The 19599-nt window shown below is 48.2% G+C and overlaps 1 protein-coding gene across 4 annotated transcripts in view; it reads right to left on the reverse strand.

Annotated features, from left to right (window-relative positions):
- Positions 1-19599, reverse strand: part of MYO10 (myosin X) — a 229694-nt gene that overhangs the window by 117289 nt on the left and 92806 nt on the right. For 3 of the 4 annotated variants that reach the window (XM_058716041.1, XM_058716035.1, XM_058716057.1), the window contains one exon: positions 14468-14626. The exons of the other annotated variant lie outside the window; for it this stretch is intronic. In XM_058716041.1, coding sequence (XP_058572024.1) covers positions 14468-14626 — 159 coding nt within the window. The remainder of the gene's footprint in view (positions 1-14467; positions 14627-19599) is intronic. 4 annotated transcript variants of the gene reach the window in all.

The raw sequence follows: 19599 nt of genomic DNA on the forward strand, positions 1-19599 counted from the left end.
TCTTAGCCCCTTCCACTACGTTGTCTAAAATGTCAGAGCTGTTTCTACCTTTTGGTAGTGGAATGATTATTTTTAAGCATATTTTTTAAAGTTCGTTTATTTTTAAGTACTTTCTACACCCAATGTGGGGCTCAAACTCATGACCCCCAGATCAAGAGTCACATGCTCTTCCAACTGAGCCAGCCAGGTGCCCTGACTACTTTGCTTCTGGAAATCTCAAAACTGTTCATTTTTCTGTGAGATACGTTCTTACTTTTTTCCTCCGTTGGCAGAAATCAAGACACTAAAGGCTTCCCTCTTAAAACAGCTCAGGAGGCACACACTGCAATACTCTTTCTCACTTACAAGTAAAATATAAAAGCCACACAGTATCAAACTGCGCATTAAATTAATATTAGGATATTAACCCGTTAACAACACACTTTTTAAAGAATGATCCGGGGGCGCCTGGGTGGCTCAGTCTGTTAAGCGGCCGACTTCGGCTCAGGTCGTGATCTCGCGGTCCGTGAGTTCGAGCCCCGCGTCGGGCTCTGTGCTGACGGCTCAGAGCCTGAAGCCTGCTTCGGATTCTGTGTCTCCCTCTCTCTGCCCCTCCCCCGTTCATGCTCTGTCTCTCTCTGTCTCAAAAATCAATAAATGTTAAAAAAAAAAAAAAAAATTAAAAAAAAAAAAAAAGAAAGTATCGATTTACTCATTCAGGGTATCATAACCTTTTTACAAACGCTTTACTTTGAAAGTGATTCTCTTGGTCACAATCTCGTAGGCCCGCTGTCCCCTCCTGGTTGGGCCACCCCAATGGTCATGCAGTATCACTTAAGAGATCACTCATCCCGGGAGTGTGGATGACACGGTTTTTGTACGGGGGCAGGGAATCCAAGGGCATTAGAAGCTTGTTAGCACAGATCAAGTTGGAACATTCCAAATGGTCTTAGGCCTGCTTTTAAGTAACTCGCATTGCAGTCTGTAAAGTGTTTCAGAACAGTGTGGTTGGTAGCTAGGACATCCCCATCCCCCAACCCGCAGCGATTCTAGAGGGGAAGGGAAGCCAGGCACTCTGAACAAGCATTTGTGCAACAGAAAAGCGGTCTGCAGAACTGGCAAACACTCCATCGGTGGTCACGCACGGCGGACCCACTAACGCATCATGACATCCTCCCCACCGAGCATAATCACTGCCACACAGCTTGAGCACACTTCTCCGGAAACAATATTGATCTCCGTGTCTGATTTTCACAGCAAGATGCGGAAACACGTCCCTCGTCTTTCAATCTAGTGAACTGCCATCGAGAAAACTGGTCCCGGGGCACCTGGGTGGCTCGACTGGTTAAGTGTCCAACTCTTGGTTTCAGCTCGGGTCATGATCTCACGGTTCGTGGGTTCGAGCCTCACATCGGGTTCCATGCTGGCAGTGTGGAGCCTGCTTGGAATTCATTCTCTCTCTCTCTCTCTCTCTCTCTCTCTCTCTGCTCCCACCTCGCCCACTGCTTGCTCACTTTCTCAAAATAAATAAGTAAACTTTATTTAAAAAAAATAAAGAAAAAGAAAATGTGGTTCTTCATTACACATTCTTGAGAGATTAGAAGTTCCACATAAATATTACAAAAAATAGACTTTCATCCCTTTACACAAGAATGCCTGATTTTTCCCATGTTGATGGAATACTTCTGGAAGCCTATACAGCACGTGCCTTTGTGTTCCCAAACCCAGGTTAGTGAACCTAATTTACTCTCTTAAGGATTTTTGGCCTTTTTCCGTCTCTCAGCCTATGAAAACGATGCCCGCACCGAATGAGGCAGACAGTCTTACGTCCACTAACCCCGCCCCGGATCGGACCTCCCAACTACTTCTCCCACTGCGGCCTCTCGACCTTGCCACGCACCCCACGTAGCACCAGTTGAGGGGGGCTCCAAATCTCAAGGGCATCTCCTTCCGAAACTGCTGTTCCTCCGGTTCCTCCACGAGAGGAGCGGCTGAAGGTGCTAGGAGGGTCTGCGCCCTTTGCAGACAGATCGTTTTGCTGTACAGGCGATGGAAGCCACCAAGCCAGGCTTTTATTTTACTGTGCACGGCACACACCACATACTGCGGGAGATGAGACACACATTCAAAACGATGTGCGTTTCGACCGCTGAAAGCTTTCACCATCCAAGTAAGCGAGGAGCCCCTTGGCAGCTACGTGTCCTTAACTATGTGACAATGCTTCACACCCCATGCACACATCTGTATCATTACACCAGACGAAGGGTTGAATTCCTCTGTCCCCACAATGTTCAGGACCCTTCTTGATGGGCGCAGAGAGAGCACTTAAGGCTAAAATTGCTGCATCCGATTTCAAAAGATCAAGCATCTGTTGGCATATGGCTATATTCCAACAGGACTCTAAGAATGCAGGCACTCCTGTTGGGCCCCTTCCACTTTGTGGTTGAGGCTTCCAGCATATAAAACACATAATCTACGAGGAAGGGGAGGGGAGGGGAGGGGAGGGGAGGGGAGGGGAGGGGAGGGGAGGGGAGGGGAGAAAGAAAGAAAGAAAGAAAGAAAGAAAGAAAGAAAGAAAGAAAGAAAGAAAGAAAGAAAGAGAAAGAGAGATAATCCCTACAGTTTAGACCATGTTAAATACTCTAAGCAAAGAGAGCTAAGCTACACACATTTATAACAGGTCTTGAATCTGTTCCAGATTTTCCTTAAATGCATGTTCTCCAAGCACTTTCTTGTTCTCTTTGCTGTACTCCTGAGGGAAGAATGGGTTTTCAAACTTTGCATTCTGCAGAGCATATAAAAAATACTACCCAGCAGCTAAAAGGTGTCACAACCCAAGCATCCACCCATGGATGGATGGATAAGCAAACTGTGATACACACATACACTGGAGTATTATGCAGCCTTAAAAAAGGAAGGAAATTTCTGACACACACAACATGGACGTTCCGCTAAGTGAAATAAATCAGTCACCGAAGGACGACTATCGTGGGATTCCACTGAAACGAGGTACCTAGAGTAGTCAACTTCGTAGAAACAGAAAGGAGAGAGGCAGTTGCCGTGGGCTGACGAGTGGGGAATGTGGAAGTTCATGGGAACAGAGTTTCAGTTTCAGAAGTTGCAAGCATTCTAAGATTCAGAACGATGTGCACATACTTAACGCTACTGAACTATACACTTTCAAATGGTCAGGATGACAAAGTTTATGTGTATTTGATGGCCACTAAACATTTTAAAAATTAAAAAGATACGAGAATTTTGGTGCTGATAGAATACGTTAATCTCTTTTTTATAATATCAGGGAGCGATCTGAAAATAAGCACAGAATTAAGGGTAGTAACAAGAGGCATATGCGCCTTCCAATTTCAACCCAGGTTGAGAAAAATATTCTGGTGACAAATTATAGACCATTTAGTAAGGGAGAGAATGAAAGGCACGCAGGTTTCCAGGGGCGACATAATCTGATTCGAGTTCGGAGATTAATAACTACACAGGTTGTGGCTGAAAGTACATTCAACAGATGGGAATCCCACATACCGACATTGATAGCAAACAGCCAGACTGAATTTGAGCCTAAACTCAATAATCTAACAGGGCACCTGGCTGGCTCAGTTGGTTAAGCATCGGACTCTTGATCTCAGCTCAGGTCTCGTTCTCAGAGTCTTGAGTTCAAGACCTACATTGGGCTCCACGCTGGGTGTGGAGACTACTTAGACCAACAAAAAACTCCATCTGAAATCTCTATTACCCATCTCTCCCCCATGTACTGTTTTGAAATCTCTTTACAAAAAACAAACAAACAAGGAAAGGATACGTAAAATGTGTCTGGTTGGTATAGACTGAGAACTCAATTTTTTAATTTTTTTTTAAGACGACAGGAAATCTTACTTCATTTAGAGTTCAAAATGCCTCCCTAATATAAGTGCCTCCATTTGGCATCAGGGGTTAATCAGGCTCTTCCAACATGAATGCACAAGTTTTATATTTCACCTTCTCACTAACGGCCTAGGTCACTTCTTAAAAGGCTTGTCAACAGATTTTAAATGACGATTAAGCCCACACGTTTCCAACACAACTTTATCTGACATTTCGTAATTGTGGGGCAAAGACAATCCTACCCACGGAGACACATCTTCGCAGCCCTCATCTGTTCCAACGTAACCTCGAGATGTGGGCAGGCCAGAGGCCACCGTTCTGCCTCCTCTGACAGATGAGGGAAAGGTAAGTGCTGCCCCTGCAGTCACAGGGCCAGCGGATGAAATCGAGGACAGGACCCCGGGTTCCCGGCGTCCCACACTGTGGGCCCGCGGTGGCCCGCATCACCACTCACCCACGTCCGGACGGGAATTATCCCAGACTCTGTCCAGCTCATCACCCGTGACCAATGCCTCCACGTTTATATGCCCCACTTTCCATGAACCCCAGAATCTATCTCCTTCCTTCCCTTCCATCCCCTGCCGGGGCCTCATTTGCTTAGATGTCACAAATGTCCCATTCCTCACTGACTTCCCACCGTGGTCTGGCATGTCCAATCCAAGCTCCAGCTTGACACGTGAATTGATGAACAGGACAAGTCTCCTGCTTAGAAAACCCTTCTTCACCAAATCCCACCATCTCTGGGGGTCACCCGCTGGGATATTTAAGAAGACAGTCTGAGCCGCTCCCAAAAGGTGAGAGAACAGCTTGAGTCCTAACGAATTATTCTCATGACAGTTATGGAAGCTGGGGGGCGGGGGGGTGGGGGTGGGGGCTCCAGCTACTTAGTGAGTTTTCACCGTTCGCGCCCACGTTTGAACCTCCATAAAACAGAAGTACAAAACAACACGGGGACGACAGCAATAGTTCCTAACAGCTTATTGAAAGAAGCACGAGTCAGGTGGAATCTTAGAGGTCTATCAGCAAAAATAATTACTGCCCAAGACCTCTTGTCTTTCCCCCACTTCCTTAAACATACCACTCTGCCTGGGTAATTTTATCCCTAGAACAAAGGCTGCATGGATAAGAGATTCATCAGTATTAGTAAAAACGGTGACCGGCAAGCGAAGGGGGTCAAAGAAGAGCCTGGCTGTCAATTAAGTGCCAAGCGAAGCAAAGGTCACACGTGGTAAGAAATTCTAAAAGCTGTGACACACACTGGTTACGTGTCGTAGCGTTTATCACTCTATAAGAAGGTATCAGCACTGCTCTACAAATGGCCACGACCACCCCATGCGGTTTCAGACTCTGGACACATGAAACTCTCAAGCGTGAGGCAGGACCAGGACTACGACTGGTCTCCTCATACTGGATTCCAAATTCCACAAGAATAAATAGCTTGGTCATTTTCACAGCTTTTCAGAAACAGACCATTCTACTTTGAAGCACATGACAAATTTTTCTAGTCACAAAAGTTCCACATAACTCCCCAAAGAATACATTTCCTTGCCCGTTTTAATAATCTGGAACGGCTGTCGCACATACTGCTTAAAAACGTTGGAAGAAACTCACTGCATTTCTTCAATCCAAAGTCCACCGACTCAAGATTTTCGAAAGGCCATCAGGGTGTCCTGCCTGGCATCCCATCTCCCGCCAAAAGGACCGGGGGTGACGAAGAAAACGAGAAGTGACCCAGGGGCCTCGGATGCTTTGAGATACGGAGGGATCCATGCTGCCATTAAGAAGGCACTGTTCAAACACGGGAACAAATGGTCTATGCGACAAAGTTTGGTCATCAGAACCCAGAAGTCCTTAGCCCGGAGCACCTTGCCCCAGAACACTGCTTAACCCCTCCGGGCCTACGCTTCTGGTCAGTCTAACCACATATCCTCCGATTACCCCCACCTGACTGCTATGGGAGAGTACTACATAAATCAGAGGTATTTATCGTTTTTGTTAATGAGGATAAAAACCACAACTTGCTTTTCCCCATGTGATCCTGAACGTAGCTGGATACGGAACAGATCATCTGAAATGCGTTAGAGAAATCGGCTAGCCAGGGCCCTGCCATACTGTGCTAACGGGAAAACCGATTAAGAGGCGGGGATCGTCAGGAGATTTATTTCCCATACACCCTTCTCCTCTTTCCTTCCCTTTCGGTCATCACAGCTCAATATGCCAATAATTTACCTCCTCAACCTTCACCTTCAATGCAGCTCCGGTTTTACATCACAGATCCACACACTCAGTGGCCCACTGGACATCTTCACTCGGATGACCCTTAGCTCCAACTCACATGGACGAGGCTAAGCTCCCCCCCAAACACCCATTTCTTCTCAGTGCCATCTTGACAAATGCACCACAGTCAACCCAATGGTTAATCCAGAAATCGAGGAGCCATCCTACAGAAATTCGCTCTATCGGCCCCCCGCCCCCACCCTCTCAAACACTTGCATTCTTCCTCTCGGTACGCTTCATACTCAAACTCTCTCAGGAGTGGTGTGGAACGCCATCGTTTCCCATCGAGTTAGCTGGTCAACTTTCTCCTCCTAGACTGGATACGTCCCGCACTCATCCATCACCTCGCAGGCGGAGTGAGCTCCCCCAGAACTCCTGTTTAAAGTTGTCCCACGTGGTCTTCACAGATCTAGTCAAACTCGTTCACGTATACACGGAGCCCTTCCTCACCTGTTCCCGACCATCTTGCCGGACAGCTGCCCGCCACAGTGATTTCAGCATCTTGATTTCCCACAGTTGGACAAACGCACCCTACTGGCTCACGTGTTTGGCACGTGGCAATCTTCTGCTAGAAATGGGCCACTCTCTCTCTCGGCCAAACTAGTGCCTCTCCCGGGAATCATTTTCCTCTGACCCTTTCCTTCTTTTCTCCTTTGGGTGCCCGGTCTTGATGTTCCAAAGTACTTTTATCACACGCACCGCACCCTGAGCAGTGGTCAATGGTGTGCCTGTGTCTGTCTTCGCCAAGGAACCGTGAGGTTCCTTCGAGAGGTGGGATCTCTCATTTATCCAATCTTTCAAGAAGCAACCACCGTGAACAAGAGTGCTCTTGCGTCCTTGGAGGTTAGCGCTCAGCCCGGCCCACGGGTAGGGCGACATCGACGTAGCTATATTGGGGGCACGTGATTTGACCACAAATCAATTCGTGTTTTAACCATGTTGCAGCGGTCTAAGTCCACTACCTTCTACATAAAAAAAAAAACAAAATAAAACAAAAAACAAAAAACAAACACAACTGCTTGCTTTCATTATCCAATTAAACCATTGAAAACATTTTTACACAATTAAAAACAAACTGTGAAGCATTCAAGTTAGCTGAAAACCAGACGGCAAGTTAGTCGGAAACTTCAGTCGTTGCCGAAGTCAAGCTCTGAAATTCAGAAGTGACACTTCCATTTAATGGGAGTCACCTTCGGGCCAACATTCCCTCCTTGGTCAAAGGAATCTGACCTTCGAAAGAGAGGCAGGAAAGGAAGAAAAAACATCATAAAAACAACGTTCCTAATCTCCACCCTCATGTGCTGATACGGAAGTGGCCACTCAAGCATACCAATGTTCGGCAAAGTTTAAAAATACATACGGTCAAGGCAGATGGGTGATCATCATCTTCTGGCAACATCAGTTTTGATTTCATGTGAAAAAAAGCCTCAGACAAACCACACTGGGTTCAGCCATTCCTGGTATGAGGGAGGACTGACCATCCGGTTTTAAGGCCATCCCTGCATCCCTGAGAGGCACGTGGGTACGTGACACTGGCTTTGGAAAGGGACAGAAATGAATCACCCCCCCAGCCACCCCCCCCCACCCCAAAAAGGCTACTTTGGGGAAACTCAATGCAAGGAAACGACACGCGGACTTGGATTTCCAACCCCATCCCACGCCCAGTCCCACCAGTACAGACGGCCCGGGGCTTCCCCACGGGTGAACGCCGTCCACCTGCCGGCTGCAGTCACCGAGTCCCCAGTCGGCTACTGACCGTGAACACGCTGCGCTGGGCGGGAAGAAGCCGGCTTCCGAGCTCACTCAGGAACATGGTCAGGCCACACTTACCGACTCAGTCTGGAACGGCACCCAGCAGAGGGGAGGTATTTTTGAAACCCCCCAAAACACGTTAGCTTTTGTGCCTACAAACAATCTTTTGTGCCTACAGAAGCGTTCATCTTTGGGCCCGGCCCCAGCTTCTCCAAACGGGCTGGTCGGATCCTGATGTCTGTGCTGTTGGTTCGGCAAGCCCAACGAGGGGACAGGCGGGCTGAGTGTCCCCCCCCCCCCCTTCCTCTGGAGCCATCCCGAGGCCATAATTGCAGATGAGCCCTGCCCTTCCCTGCAGCTCCCTCCCTGATGTGGTTTTGAGCCATTCCTTAGAGGCGAGGGAGAAGCCTCCCCCGTGCAATTGACCCAGAGCGCGACAAACCCTGGCACTTCCTCTGCTTCTCTTCCGTGTGGCTGCAGACCAACCTGCCGCACCACGGAGCCCGCCTGGCAGACCCCGGGCTGACGTGCAACATGACAGAAAAACCTCATCTGCCCTTGTCGACACCGTGTTTAGGCACTGGGTACGCGACAATCTGAAACGAGCCAGGCTCCAGAGGACACGCTAAGAAAGGCGTCCGAAACCAACCCGTCCTCTCCCCACGCTCCTCCCCTGGAGGGGCTGCCGGGACCCTCAGCGCCAAGTTCTCACGGCCACGGGGGCTTCACGAGGATGGGAGTCATTAAGATGCACCCCTCCTCCCCCACACTTCTATCTCCTTCTTCTCTGGTTCACGACCCTCCCCGCCCCACCCCGGGCGAGACCCCCTCCGTCTCTTTGTCCCGGCGTATTCGCGACACTCTCTCTGCCAACCTGCCCTCCTTGGCCCATATCACAGCGCTTGGCGATCAACGCGTCTGAGTTCTTCCTTGGGGAAACCCCCTCTTCAAAACCCTTTGGCAAAGACGGGGTGGTCTGGGTGCCACCAAGCCCGGACGCTCTGACGGACTGTCAGCCGATCAAGGCCTCTCAACCTCGGGAGGACCGACATCTCAGGCCAGATGACCCTTTGTGGTGGGATGTCAGCAGCACCCTGACCTCTACCTGCTAGATACCATTACACCCTCTGCCTTCGCTATGCAGCCAGAGATGCCCTCCAGATTGTGCCGAATGTCCCTTGGGGACAGGTCTCCCGGCTGAGGCCCACTGCTTTAAGGGTATTCTGACCCCGGCCTGCCCCTCCCACCTGACTGCTCGACGGTCCCCAGCACACCGGATTCCATGAGCAAAGGGACTTGCCCCGACTGAGGCCATCGCACTGAATTCAGTCTCGTCTCTCCATCTGCACGTGTGGCGTCCTCGAGCCTTTCCTTCTGACCCACTCTTACCCTGCCTCTGAAGTGTCATTCCTGTCACCTCCTCTCGCCCTATAGGGCGTCTCACGACCAGTTCAGGCTTTCTCGCCCACCTGCAGGTTACCTCTCCCTACCTCTTCTTTGTCCCATAAACACATGCTCCTCTCTCCTCTGTCTTTCGGAACTTACAAGTGCGGGTATCTGTCCTCACCCGGTCTCGTGAGTGGCAGGAAGAGACCGAGGAATGCGGGACCCTCGTCAGACCCTCTCCCGAGGAGAAGCAATCAGGGGACAGCCTCTGTGGCAGGAAGCCCACAGCAAAGAGGCCAAGGGGGGAGTCTGGGACGAGGTCCCAGGCTGGGAGCTGTAGCGTTAAGCAGGGCTCCTGTCTCAGAAGTTGCCAGAGGGTGGGAAAGATGAAGCGGAGACTTAGGCACCAGAAACCTCAAGTTCCAGGAAAGCCATCCAGCATTAGGGCCGAAGGAAGGGGCCTGCGCAAGGCAATCATGCCGAGAGCAGAGCTGCCCTAACCAGGGGTCAGGTCCCAAAAGGACGAGTGGTGAGGCTAGGGTCATGCAGACCCACACAGTGACAGACAAGTCTGTTCCGTTCCCATCCTCAAGAGCCCTTGGCCAAGCTCCAACCTCCAGGCAGGAGCTTTATAAAGACCTCGTAGTACAGACGAGTAAGATGGGGGAAAGGTACAATGGTAACGACATTCCAGAAACTTTCCCCTTGTCGCTTGATTTTAAAGGAGTCCCATCAGAGATGGGGGTTATGACATCTGACCTTTTAAAAAACATAAATTAAAAACCTGACACACGGGGGCGCCCGGGTGGCTCAGTCGGTTCAGCATCCGTCTTCGGCTCAGGTCATGATCTCACGCTCTGTGAGTCCGAGCCCCGCGTCGGGCTCTGTGCTGACAGCTCAGAGCCTGGAGCCTGCTGCAGATTCTCTGTCTCCCTCTCTCTGCCCCTGCCCAACTAGCTCGCTCTCTTTCTCTCTTTCAAAAATCAATAAACATTTAAAAAAAAAAAAACTGACACACAGATTAAATTATTAATGTAGAGCCCAAGAGAAGGTGGGTAGAGAAAAGCATGCTCACCTGGGATTTGTCTGCTCTGAGCATTTATCCCTTTAGAGCTGTCTACCCCATTTTATTTTATTTTTTTGAGTTTATTTATTTTGAGAGAGAGAGAGAGGAAGAGAATATCCCAGGCAGGCTCTGCACCATCAGCACAGAGCTCAATGTGGGGCTCGAACTCACAAACTGTGAGATCCCGACCTGAGCGAAAATCAAGAGCTGGATGCTTAACCGACTGAGCCACCTAGGCATCCCTGTGTATCCCATTTTAATGGAGGATGGTAACGGCAGGGAAAAATATCTTACTGGGGTCTGGTGAAGTCCTCAGGCAGTAAGGGTGGTCCCCAAGGAGGAAAAAAGCTAAGTCCTTTTTCACACAAGACAGTAGACCTTCCCACCTGGAGAGGAGTCTGCTCCCCGACGACCTGTGTCACCTGCCACTCGGAAGAGAAAGCCAACAAATAAAAACAATGCAAGATCCAGAGTGTCGGAGAAGGCCCACGGGGGGGTTCCTTCTCAACAACATGACTCACAGGAGGCCACCTATGGTAGACAGAAGAACGTGCCCCTCCCCCGCCCCAGACGTCCATGCAGAATCCCCAGGACCCGTGACTCTGCCGTATGCACAGGGCTGTGGGGACAGGATTCAGGCTGGAAACGCCGAGATAGGGAGAGGATCCAGGTGGCCCTAACTGCAGGAATCCTTGAACACTAGACGTCTTGGCTGCAGAGAGAGAAATGAGAAGAAAGGAGGGGAGAGTAGAAACACGTGAGGGGCTGGGTCCGCTGTTGCTGGCTCTGAAGGTGAAAGAAGGGGGCCCGCAGAGGCTAAGAGCAGCCCTGGCTGACAGCCAGCAAGACCACAGGGACCTCGGTCCTGGAACCGCATACAGGACCAGAAAGAGCAGGGGACAGATCGCCCCCTAGAGCCTCCAGAAAGGATCACTGACCTTCCCACACCTGGGTTTTGGGCTGGCAAGACCCGAGCCGGACGACTGACCTACAGAACCATAGGACAGCACCTGCTGTTTTAATGATGGCAATTTTTTATGCCAGCAGTAGAGAACAGATACAGCACCCCTGGCACAAGTAATTTTTTTTTTCCTCTTAAAGACACAGCCAGGCATCACTCAGAGCTGGGAGAAAAGGCAGGAAAGCGGTGGTTTTTCTGGCAGGTGGTGGTTTTGTTTTGATGGGGCAGAGCCTGGCTTGTGTGGTCTCCACCCCAAACAGCTTCAGTGATAAGAAAATCAAGGTGGCGGGGCACCTGGGTGGCTCAGTCAGTTAAGCTTCCGACTTCAGCTCAGGTCACGATCTCACGGTCCGTGAGTTCGAGCCCCGCCTCGGGATCTGGGCTGATGGCTCGGAGCCTGGAGCCTGCTTCCGATTCTGTGTCTCCCTCTCTCTCTGCCCCTCCCCCGTTCATGTTCTGTCTCTGTCTCAAAAATAAATAAACGTTAAAAAAAAAAAAAAAAACATTTAAAAAAAAAAAAAAAAGAAAATCAAGGTGGCTGCTTCATGATAATACAATGATCCAAGTCTCACAAGGCAGGCGCAGGAGGGCAGTATTAATTGAAATGACCTGCAAACTGACGTACAAAAATCCTGTGTTTTTCCCTCGGAGCAAAGGACAAAGGGGCGCCTGGGTGGCTCAGCTGGTTAAGCGTCTGAGTCTTGGTTTTGGCTCACGTCACGACTTCGTGGTTTGTGAGTTTGAGCCCCACGTCGGGCTCCGGGCTGACAGCGTGGAACCCGCTTTGGATTCTCTCTCTCTCCCTCTCTCTCTCTACCCCTCCCTTACGCTCTCTCGCTCTCTCAAGATAAATAAATAGGCTTAAAAAAAAAAAAAAAAGGCGGGGGGGGGGGAGGAAAAGTTGTTCATTGTAGGGAATAAAGCCAATATCCTATTCATAGGCTTTAGTGGGTAATTCAGCTATCAGGTTTAATATCCTCATCATCATGAAAAGAGGGGGAGGAAAACTTAAAAAATTTTTTTTAATGTTTATTTAGTTTTCAGAGAGAGACAGAGAGCCAGAGTGCAAGCTGGGGAGGGGCAGAGAGAGAGGGAGACACAGAATCGGAAGCAGGTTCCAGGCTCTGAGCCGTCAGCACGGAGCCCGATGTGGGGCTCAAACCCACGAACTGTGAGATCATGACCCGAGCCAAAGGCAAACGCTTAACCGACTGAGCCACCCAGGCGCCCCTAGGAAAACTTTTTTAAAGACTCTGCCTTTTAAACCCCTTTGGTAGTTTTTTCCCCCTTCCAATTGGATTTTTCCTGACTATTGAACGTAGAGTAAGACCTCATATCTAAAGACAGAAGAGTTTGAGTCCCGAAATACCTACAAGACGCACACACCGATAAAGAACTTTGAAATCTAGCCTCACATTTTCTCATCAACTAGAATGTTATTTCTAATACGTCTGGCGTTTATTTTGCAAACATTGATTACACAGATACCAGGTGCCTGGCAATGTCCTTGGCTCGAGAAAGACAAAATAAGTCCTTGACAAACCAAGCAAGGAAACTGCTATGACGGGACAGTGTCAAATACTTACTCCTAAAGGCACAGGGGTGGTGACCTGGACACATGTAGTGGCTACTCCCTGGGAAGAAGGGAGTTTGCTGGTCAGCTGGAGATTCTTTTTTTTATTTTTTTTTTAACGTTTATTTATTTTTGAGACAGAGAGAGACAGAGCATGAACGGGGGAGGGGCAGAGAGAGAGAGAGGGAGACACAGAATCGGAAACAGGCTCCGGGCTCCGAGCCGTCAGCCCAGAGCCCGACGCGGGGCTCGAACTCACGAACCGCGAGATCATGACCTGAGCTGAAGTCGGACGCTTAACCGACTGAGCCACCCAGGCGCCCCTGGAGATTCTTGACATGGGGACGGAACAGAGCTTTGCCGGCACGCGCACAGCACAGAGCAGGCAGCCATTCACGTAAACACGTAGGAATGTTACCTTTCCTGAAGAACATACGGAAACTACTATAATCTGAAGACTGAGTGTAAGCAAGCTCAGCCAGTCAGAGGACGAGAACACCACGGCATTTCTCTAGATCAGGCTGTTTAAAACCACGTGGCGAACGTCAGGTCAATCGGGCAAGCATGACACTCGCTATGTAAAAAGCAGAGGAAAATTAAGCAGTAAACCTGCACATAACAGATTTCTCCTCCTTTCCCAGCCCTCCTCCCCCTTTCTTTTTTTTTTTTTTTTTTTTTTTTTAATTTTTTTTCAACGTTTTTTATTTATTTTTGGGACAGAGAGAGACAGAGCATGAACGGGGGAGGGGCAGAGAGAGAGGGAGACACAGAATCGGAAACAGGCTCCAGGCTCTGAGCCATCAGCCCAGAGCCTGACGCGGGGCTCGAACTCACAGACCGCGAGATCGTGACCTGGCTGAAGTCGGACGCTTAACCGACTGTGCCACCCAGGCGCCCCCCTCCTCCCCCTTTCTTAAGGTAAATAAATAAACTGGAGGAACATGGATACCACGCAGGCCCGTCTTGAGTTTCCGTTAGCACCTGCTGGCTTGCTGTGAAGGCTGACGCTACTCATCAAAATCACAAATATACTGGCAAAATTAACCGTAACTGCTAAAGAACAAAAATTACTAAAAGATCGAGAGTTTTTACAATACTAAAACTTGAGGTTTTTAGGGACAAACCTGTATAAATTTGAACTTGACAAGAAGAAAAGAAAACCCACGTGTCAAGAGTTGCCCCTTTATTATCAAGACTTGGAAACAGGCAGATGAAAAAAAAGATAAAATCTGCAGGCTCACCTGGACAGTTAAACTAATCTCCGTACTCTATTTCCAAAAAGTACGTATCACGGAACTGACTTTTTGAAATGATTTCTAAATACTACTTTCATTAACACCGATCTGGACCGCGAACAGAATGCGCTCGTAAAAAGAGGTCAGATCACCTCTTTCCAATAGAAAGTAACGATCAAGGCAAGAAACGCGAGAACACGATTTCTCGAGCCACGTTTCCAGTTTGGCGAAACACCCGGAGACACAGTCTGACTTCGATTAACTGGAGGTTCTCAAAAGGCCAGAAAACACCCTCGGAAAACAAAAATTAACATTCACTCAAACCTGAGGGATTTTTACAGAGACTTAAAGTTGGAACTTACGTATATTTGATTTCTCTTATATCGCCGGTACAAGTTGTGCATGATGGAGCCCCCGTGGAGCTCCGTCAAGGTGGCCATGTCATCGACGCCCTCTTCGCTCACGGGGTGCATGGCGGTGACCTTCTGGTGGGTAATTGTGCTCTGCTTGTAAGTGAACACCTGGGAGCAGAATGAATTCAGTTGTTTAGTTAACGGCGGTGAATGCTGTCCGCAGACATCTCCCACCTTAAAATACGATCCCAGTACCAGTTTTAGCAACAAGAGCCTGAATTGGCCAAGAAAAAGTACACTGCAGAGAAGTTTTTCATTTTCTCTGTGCGCCTATCTATTTTTAGAGGAAGCAATCATTTGACAATTGCTATTAGACATTCCTAAAAGACATTATTAGCTCAAGTACTAGCCATCCCTTGGAGGACACAGAAATCATAAATGCACAGTTCGCTTCTCTGCAGATTTCTCCTGTTGCCATACATCAGTAAGGGTTAGGACCCTGGGTAGGGTAGGATCCCAGGGTTAGGACCCTGGCTAACCAAACTTTTAGAAAATAATTTGGCTTCCCTGCATAATGTTTCCCATGGGATCATACAGCCTATCTCAAAACTTCATCATAAAAGCTCTTCAATTTAAGTGTTACATAAATTCACCCTGGCAGTCTCCACGTTTGTTCAAAGAGTGGAACGCACCTTCCCAGGAATGTTCAAAAAGATGTCCTTGGACTCTATCTCCTCTCCACCAGGATATGTAGCAAACAAACGCCTTCTCAGATTTAAAATAAAACTGGTGTGTTTGTCTATCTTGCTCAAAATTCCAAACACCATTGCTGAGTGCCATACACGCGGTAGGTAGCATGTGCATGACAGAATTCTGATATTTTAAGACTGATTACTGAATTTCCATGCATTTCTGAAATGCTTTTGTGCCACTGATTTGATTTAGGACTTAACCATGTTGGGGCACCTGGCTGGCTGGCTCAGTTGGTAGAGGACGCGAGTCTTGATCTTGGGATTTTAAGTTCGAGCTCCATGTTGCATGTAGAGATTACTTAAAAATAGAATCTTACAAAAAAAAAAACAACAACAACAAAAAAAAACCAAAAGGACTAACCATATTAAGTCAGCTCCCGTCTGATGATCAAAGTTTGGCCAGCTTTACACATAAACTCACGTACATAACAAAATCATTTGATTATGGTGTCTACCCCATAATTATTCATTTTATACTTTTATAATACTCATCCTTTAAAGACATGAATATATAAAAAGGACCTAAGTAACATGAAAAATGCACAGTCTTCACAGGCACACGTACTTCACATGTGCACATGCACAAAACGACTTTCTGGAAGAGTATCTGCAGAACTTCCTGACTGGGGAATTCTATTTTTAAATATCAACCAGATGCCTACATGGCAACAAATAGTATGTTACTGCAAAAGAGAATGACACACGAGGGAAAGCAAAAGTACCAATCCAATGGTTTCCAGTAGCCATGAAAAAGGGCAGGTCTTATGTTTTCTAGAGAAAAAAATAAAACTTCAGCCGTGGCATTTCTGCCACACGAACCACAGAAGTTGGTCAAAACCAGTCCTGAGAAAGTGCTGGAGGCCAGGGCAGACACCGGAACCATCCTTTCTCAGGACGAGCCACTCTCCCCAGCTGCTTCCTGGAGGCACATCCACCAGGAGATGCTCCAGCCCCAGCGGCCCCACCTCCTGGCAAGGAAGCCAACCCCCACCCCACCCCCTGCCACGGAGGCACCCACAGGGCAGGCCGGGCCTGGGGCCCGCGTGCGGAGTGCAGGGTGGGGTATGCCACGGCCAAGACAACAGGTATTAAAGAAAACGCACAGGGACATTCAAGAGTGGAGGCATGCTTCTAAGACACTGACTTTCCATCCTAACTCATGGAGGAACATTGAAGGAACAGAGATTTAGGTCAAATGTAGAAGTCGTCTTGGGGCAATCTGGAAAATCCCAGAAGTGAACGGCTAAAAAAAAAAAAAAAAAACAACCCTCTGCCCTTCCCCAGCTTTGCCTCATGCCAACGATGCTAATCCAGGCGGGTTTTTTGGAAACATTAACCACTGGGCTGGCACTGGGGTCTTCACCTGCAGTGACTGTGACGGTGGGGGGAGGAAGCAGAACTTGTCTGGCCCCGTGAGCTCCCAGCCAGCTGAGGAGGGCAGAAAAGAGTCCCCGTGTCCCCTCTCTGCTCCCAGAGCACACGGGAGGCGGCTCTTCTCACTCTGCTTGCTCAAAGCTCCGGCCACACAGCAGGCGGGGTGGCTGCCCCAGGTCCCCAGGAAAATGTGCCCACAGGAAAGAGGACAAGGCACCAGAGCGGGCGCGACAGGCTCCCGCTCAAACTCCCCCAAAACTCACCATGGGCAAGTCCCTCCCAAGGTGGAAATAGCCCGACCTGCTGCTTGAGTATGCTGAGAATTCCAGAATATGAGGACAGAAATGTTTTAGAATACGGACATGTCATCTGAATTTCTATGGAGTCTGCCTTTTGGAAATAATCATGTACATACAGCCCACAATACTTAGACACTAAGTGTTTATATATGTGTCTATATCCATAAAACTAAATACTCACGTCATCGGTAAACATTTCCTTGTCTTTTTTTAATGCCCTGGGAACAGCAAGACAATGCGTGAGCCAAAATACAGAGGGGGGCACACAGGCACTGACAGAAATGGCTACACACTGTAGAGTTCCCACCTTCATACGTTTATTCGTCTTCAGGTTTTCAGGAGCATGCTGTGTGTAGAACGGGGACACATGCAGTGGGAAAATCCAGAGAACTAGGCCAATCCTTCCCATGGCCTCAAGAAGACAGAATCAAGATGGCAGGTGATAGTTACATAAATAAGAGGGGCGCCTGGGTGGCTCAGTCAGTTAAGCGCCCGATTTCGGCTCAGGTTGCGATCCCGTGGTTTGTGGGTTCAAGCCCCGCATTGGGCTCTGCGTCGACGGCTCCGAGCCTGGAGCCTGCTTCGGATTCTGTGTCTCCCTCTCTCTCTGCCCCTCCCCCACTCACATTCTATGTGTCTCTCTCTCTCTCTCTCTCTCTCTCAAAGATAAATCAACAGTAAAAAAAAATCAAATAGCTACATAAATAAGAGACGACGAACAGAAAAAAAAAAAAAAAAAAAAAAGACCAAAACATTATGCCAACTGCAGCTGCTCAAAACACTGATTACTCCCAGAAAAGTAGGATATGTAGAAAATGTATTTGTGAAGGAAAGGCAAGGATAACCACCCCTTCAGAGATGGGCTAATATCTGTAAAGATTCTAGAATAGTGCGTGGGGCACGGTAGATGCTAAATAAGTGGCTGAGAAATTAAGGAAATGCATTCATTCGAGCAAATATTTACTGGTGCGGTCTAAGCCCTGGGAATATGGCTTACATTCCAACAAGGGGAAGAAAATAAAACCAAATATACACGTAACTATCACACATGGTCATGAATCTTTTTTTTTTTTTTTTTTAACATTTATTTATTTTTGAGACAGAGAGAGACAGAGCATGAAGCGGGGAGGGTCAGAGAGAGAGGGAGACACAGAATCTGAGACAGGCTCCAGGCTCCGAGCTGTCAGCACAGAGCCCGACGCGCGGCTCGAACTCACGGACCGCCAGATCATGACCAGAGCCGAAGTCGGACGCTTAACCGACTGAGCCACCCAGGCGCCCCAAATCTTTATGAAGACATAAATCAGGGTATAGGGACCAAGTACCACCAAGGCTTACTTAATGCTAAATATGTGAGGACAGCCTCACTGACAGGGTCTCTACGTTGATGTTACCCTAAGGAGGTAAGGGATGGGATCCGCCCCCTGCACTCAGTGTGTTAATGTGCACTGGACGAATTAACACCTGATTTAATCCAGAAAGATTTCAAAGGATTCATGACACCCACAGTCTTAGTCAAGAGTTTTTAAGGAGAGTCCCTTGAAGCATCAAAAGTCACGGCTACGTGCGACAATTAAGAGGGTATTAGTTGCACAAGATTATTCCCAAATAGCAGGAGAACTCTAGGTTTACAGAACGGGATTATTTTTACAGGAATTTTTTGGGAACAAACAGCCAGAATACCAAAATGTATTCCTAAAAATCCAATTCAGAATAAACGGACTTCCTCCAACGGAGCATATACTAGGAGAAAGGTGGTAAGGTTAAGAAATGGAACAAAATATGGAAAGATTAATAGACAGGAAACCAATTTAGAGAAAATGCAGCCTCAGAACAAACAGCTCCTGTTATAGAAATACAAGCCGCGGGTCACAGGACAGGCTGGATTAAGCATGGGAGAACAAAGGAAACCAATCAACATGATTGGAAAAACAACTCAGAAGGCTTGCCTAACGCTGGGTCCGCTTCCACACGAAGAATCACAAGGTCTGAAGTCAATTAAGTAAAGCATAGCTGAGCTACTATCCATTTTTACCTTGAAAAGTTTTTAAAGTTTTATTTATTGAAGTCATCTCTGCACCCAACGTGGGGCTCAAACTCACAACCCAGAGATCAGGAGTCCCACGCTCTTCCGACTGAGCCAGCCAGGCATCCCGATCTACTTTTAACCTTAGCATAGCACTTACATTGCAAGGAAACTCGCACCACGTGAATGCAAGAGTCTCCGTAACACAAAGTTATGTATATGTGGGTATATGTATACACACATACACACACACACCTCTCTTATTGCAAGTCATTAGAAGCCCCAGTCATTACATTTAGCTTTTCTAATCAAAGAGAAAGGAAAAAGAAAGTAATCCTGTCATGTCCTCCCCTGATGGACAGATGGGGTAGAGGGTGTTCTCAATCTGGGGAACCTCATCTCACTACATCCTAGAATTTCCGCTAGAGTATTTTTTTTAATGTTTATTTTTGAGAGAGAGAGAGAGAGAGACAGAGAGAGAGAGAACATGAGCAGAGGAAGAGAGAGGGAGACAGAGGATCCGAAGCGAGCTCCACGCCGACAGCACAGAGCACAACGTGGGGCTCGAACTCACGAACCGCCAGATCGTGACCTGAGCCAAAGTCAGACGTTTTAACTGACTGAGCCACCCAGGCGCTCCCTCAGCTAGAGTGGTTCTGAATTCAGCACCCCTCCTCCACCCACGGAACA

This window comes from Neofelis nebulosa, chromosome 1, assembly GCF_028018385.1.
Source record: "Neofelis nebulosa isolate mNeoNeb1 chromosome 1, mNeoNeb1.pri, whole genome shotgun sequence".
Taxonomy (NCBI): Eukaryota; Metazoa; Chordata; class Mammalia; order Carnivora; family Felidae; genus Neofelis; species Neofelis nebulosa.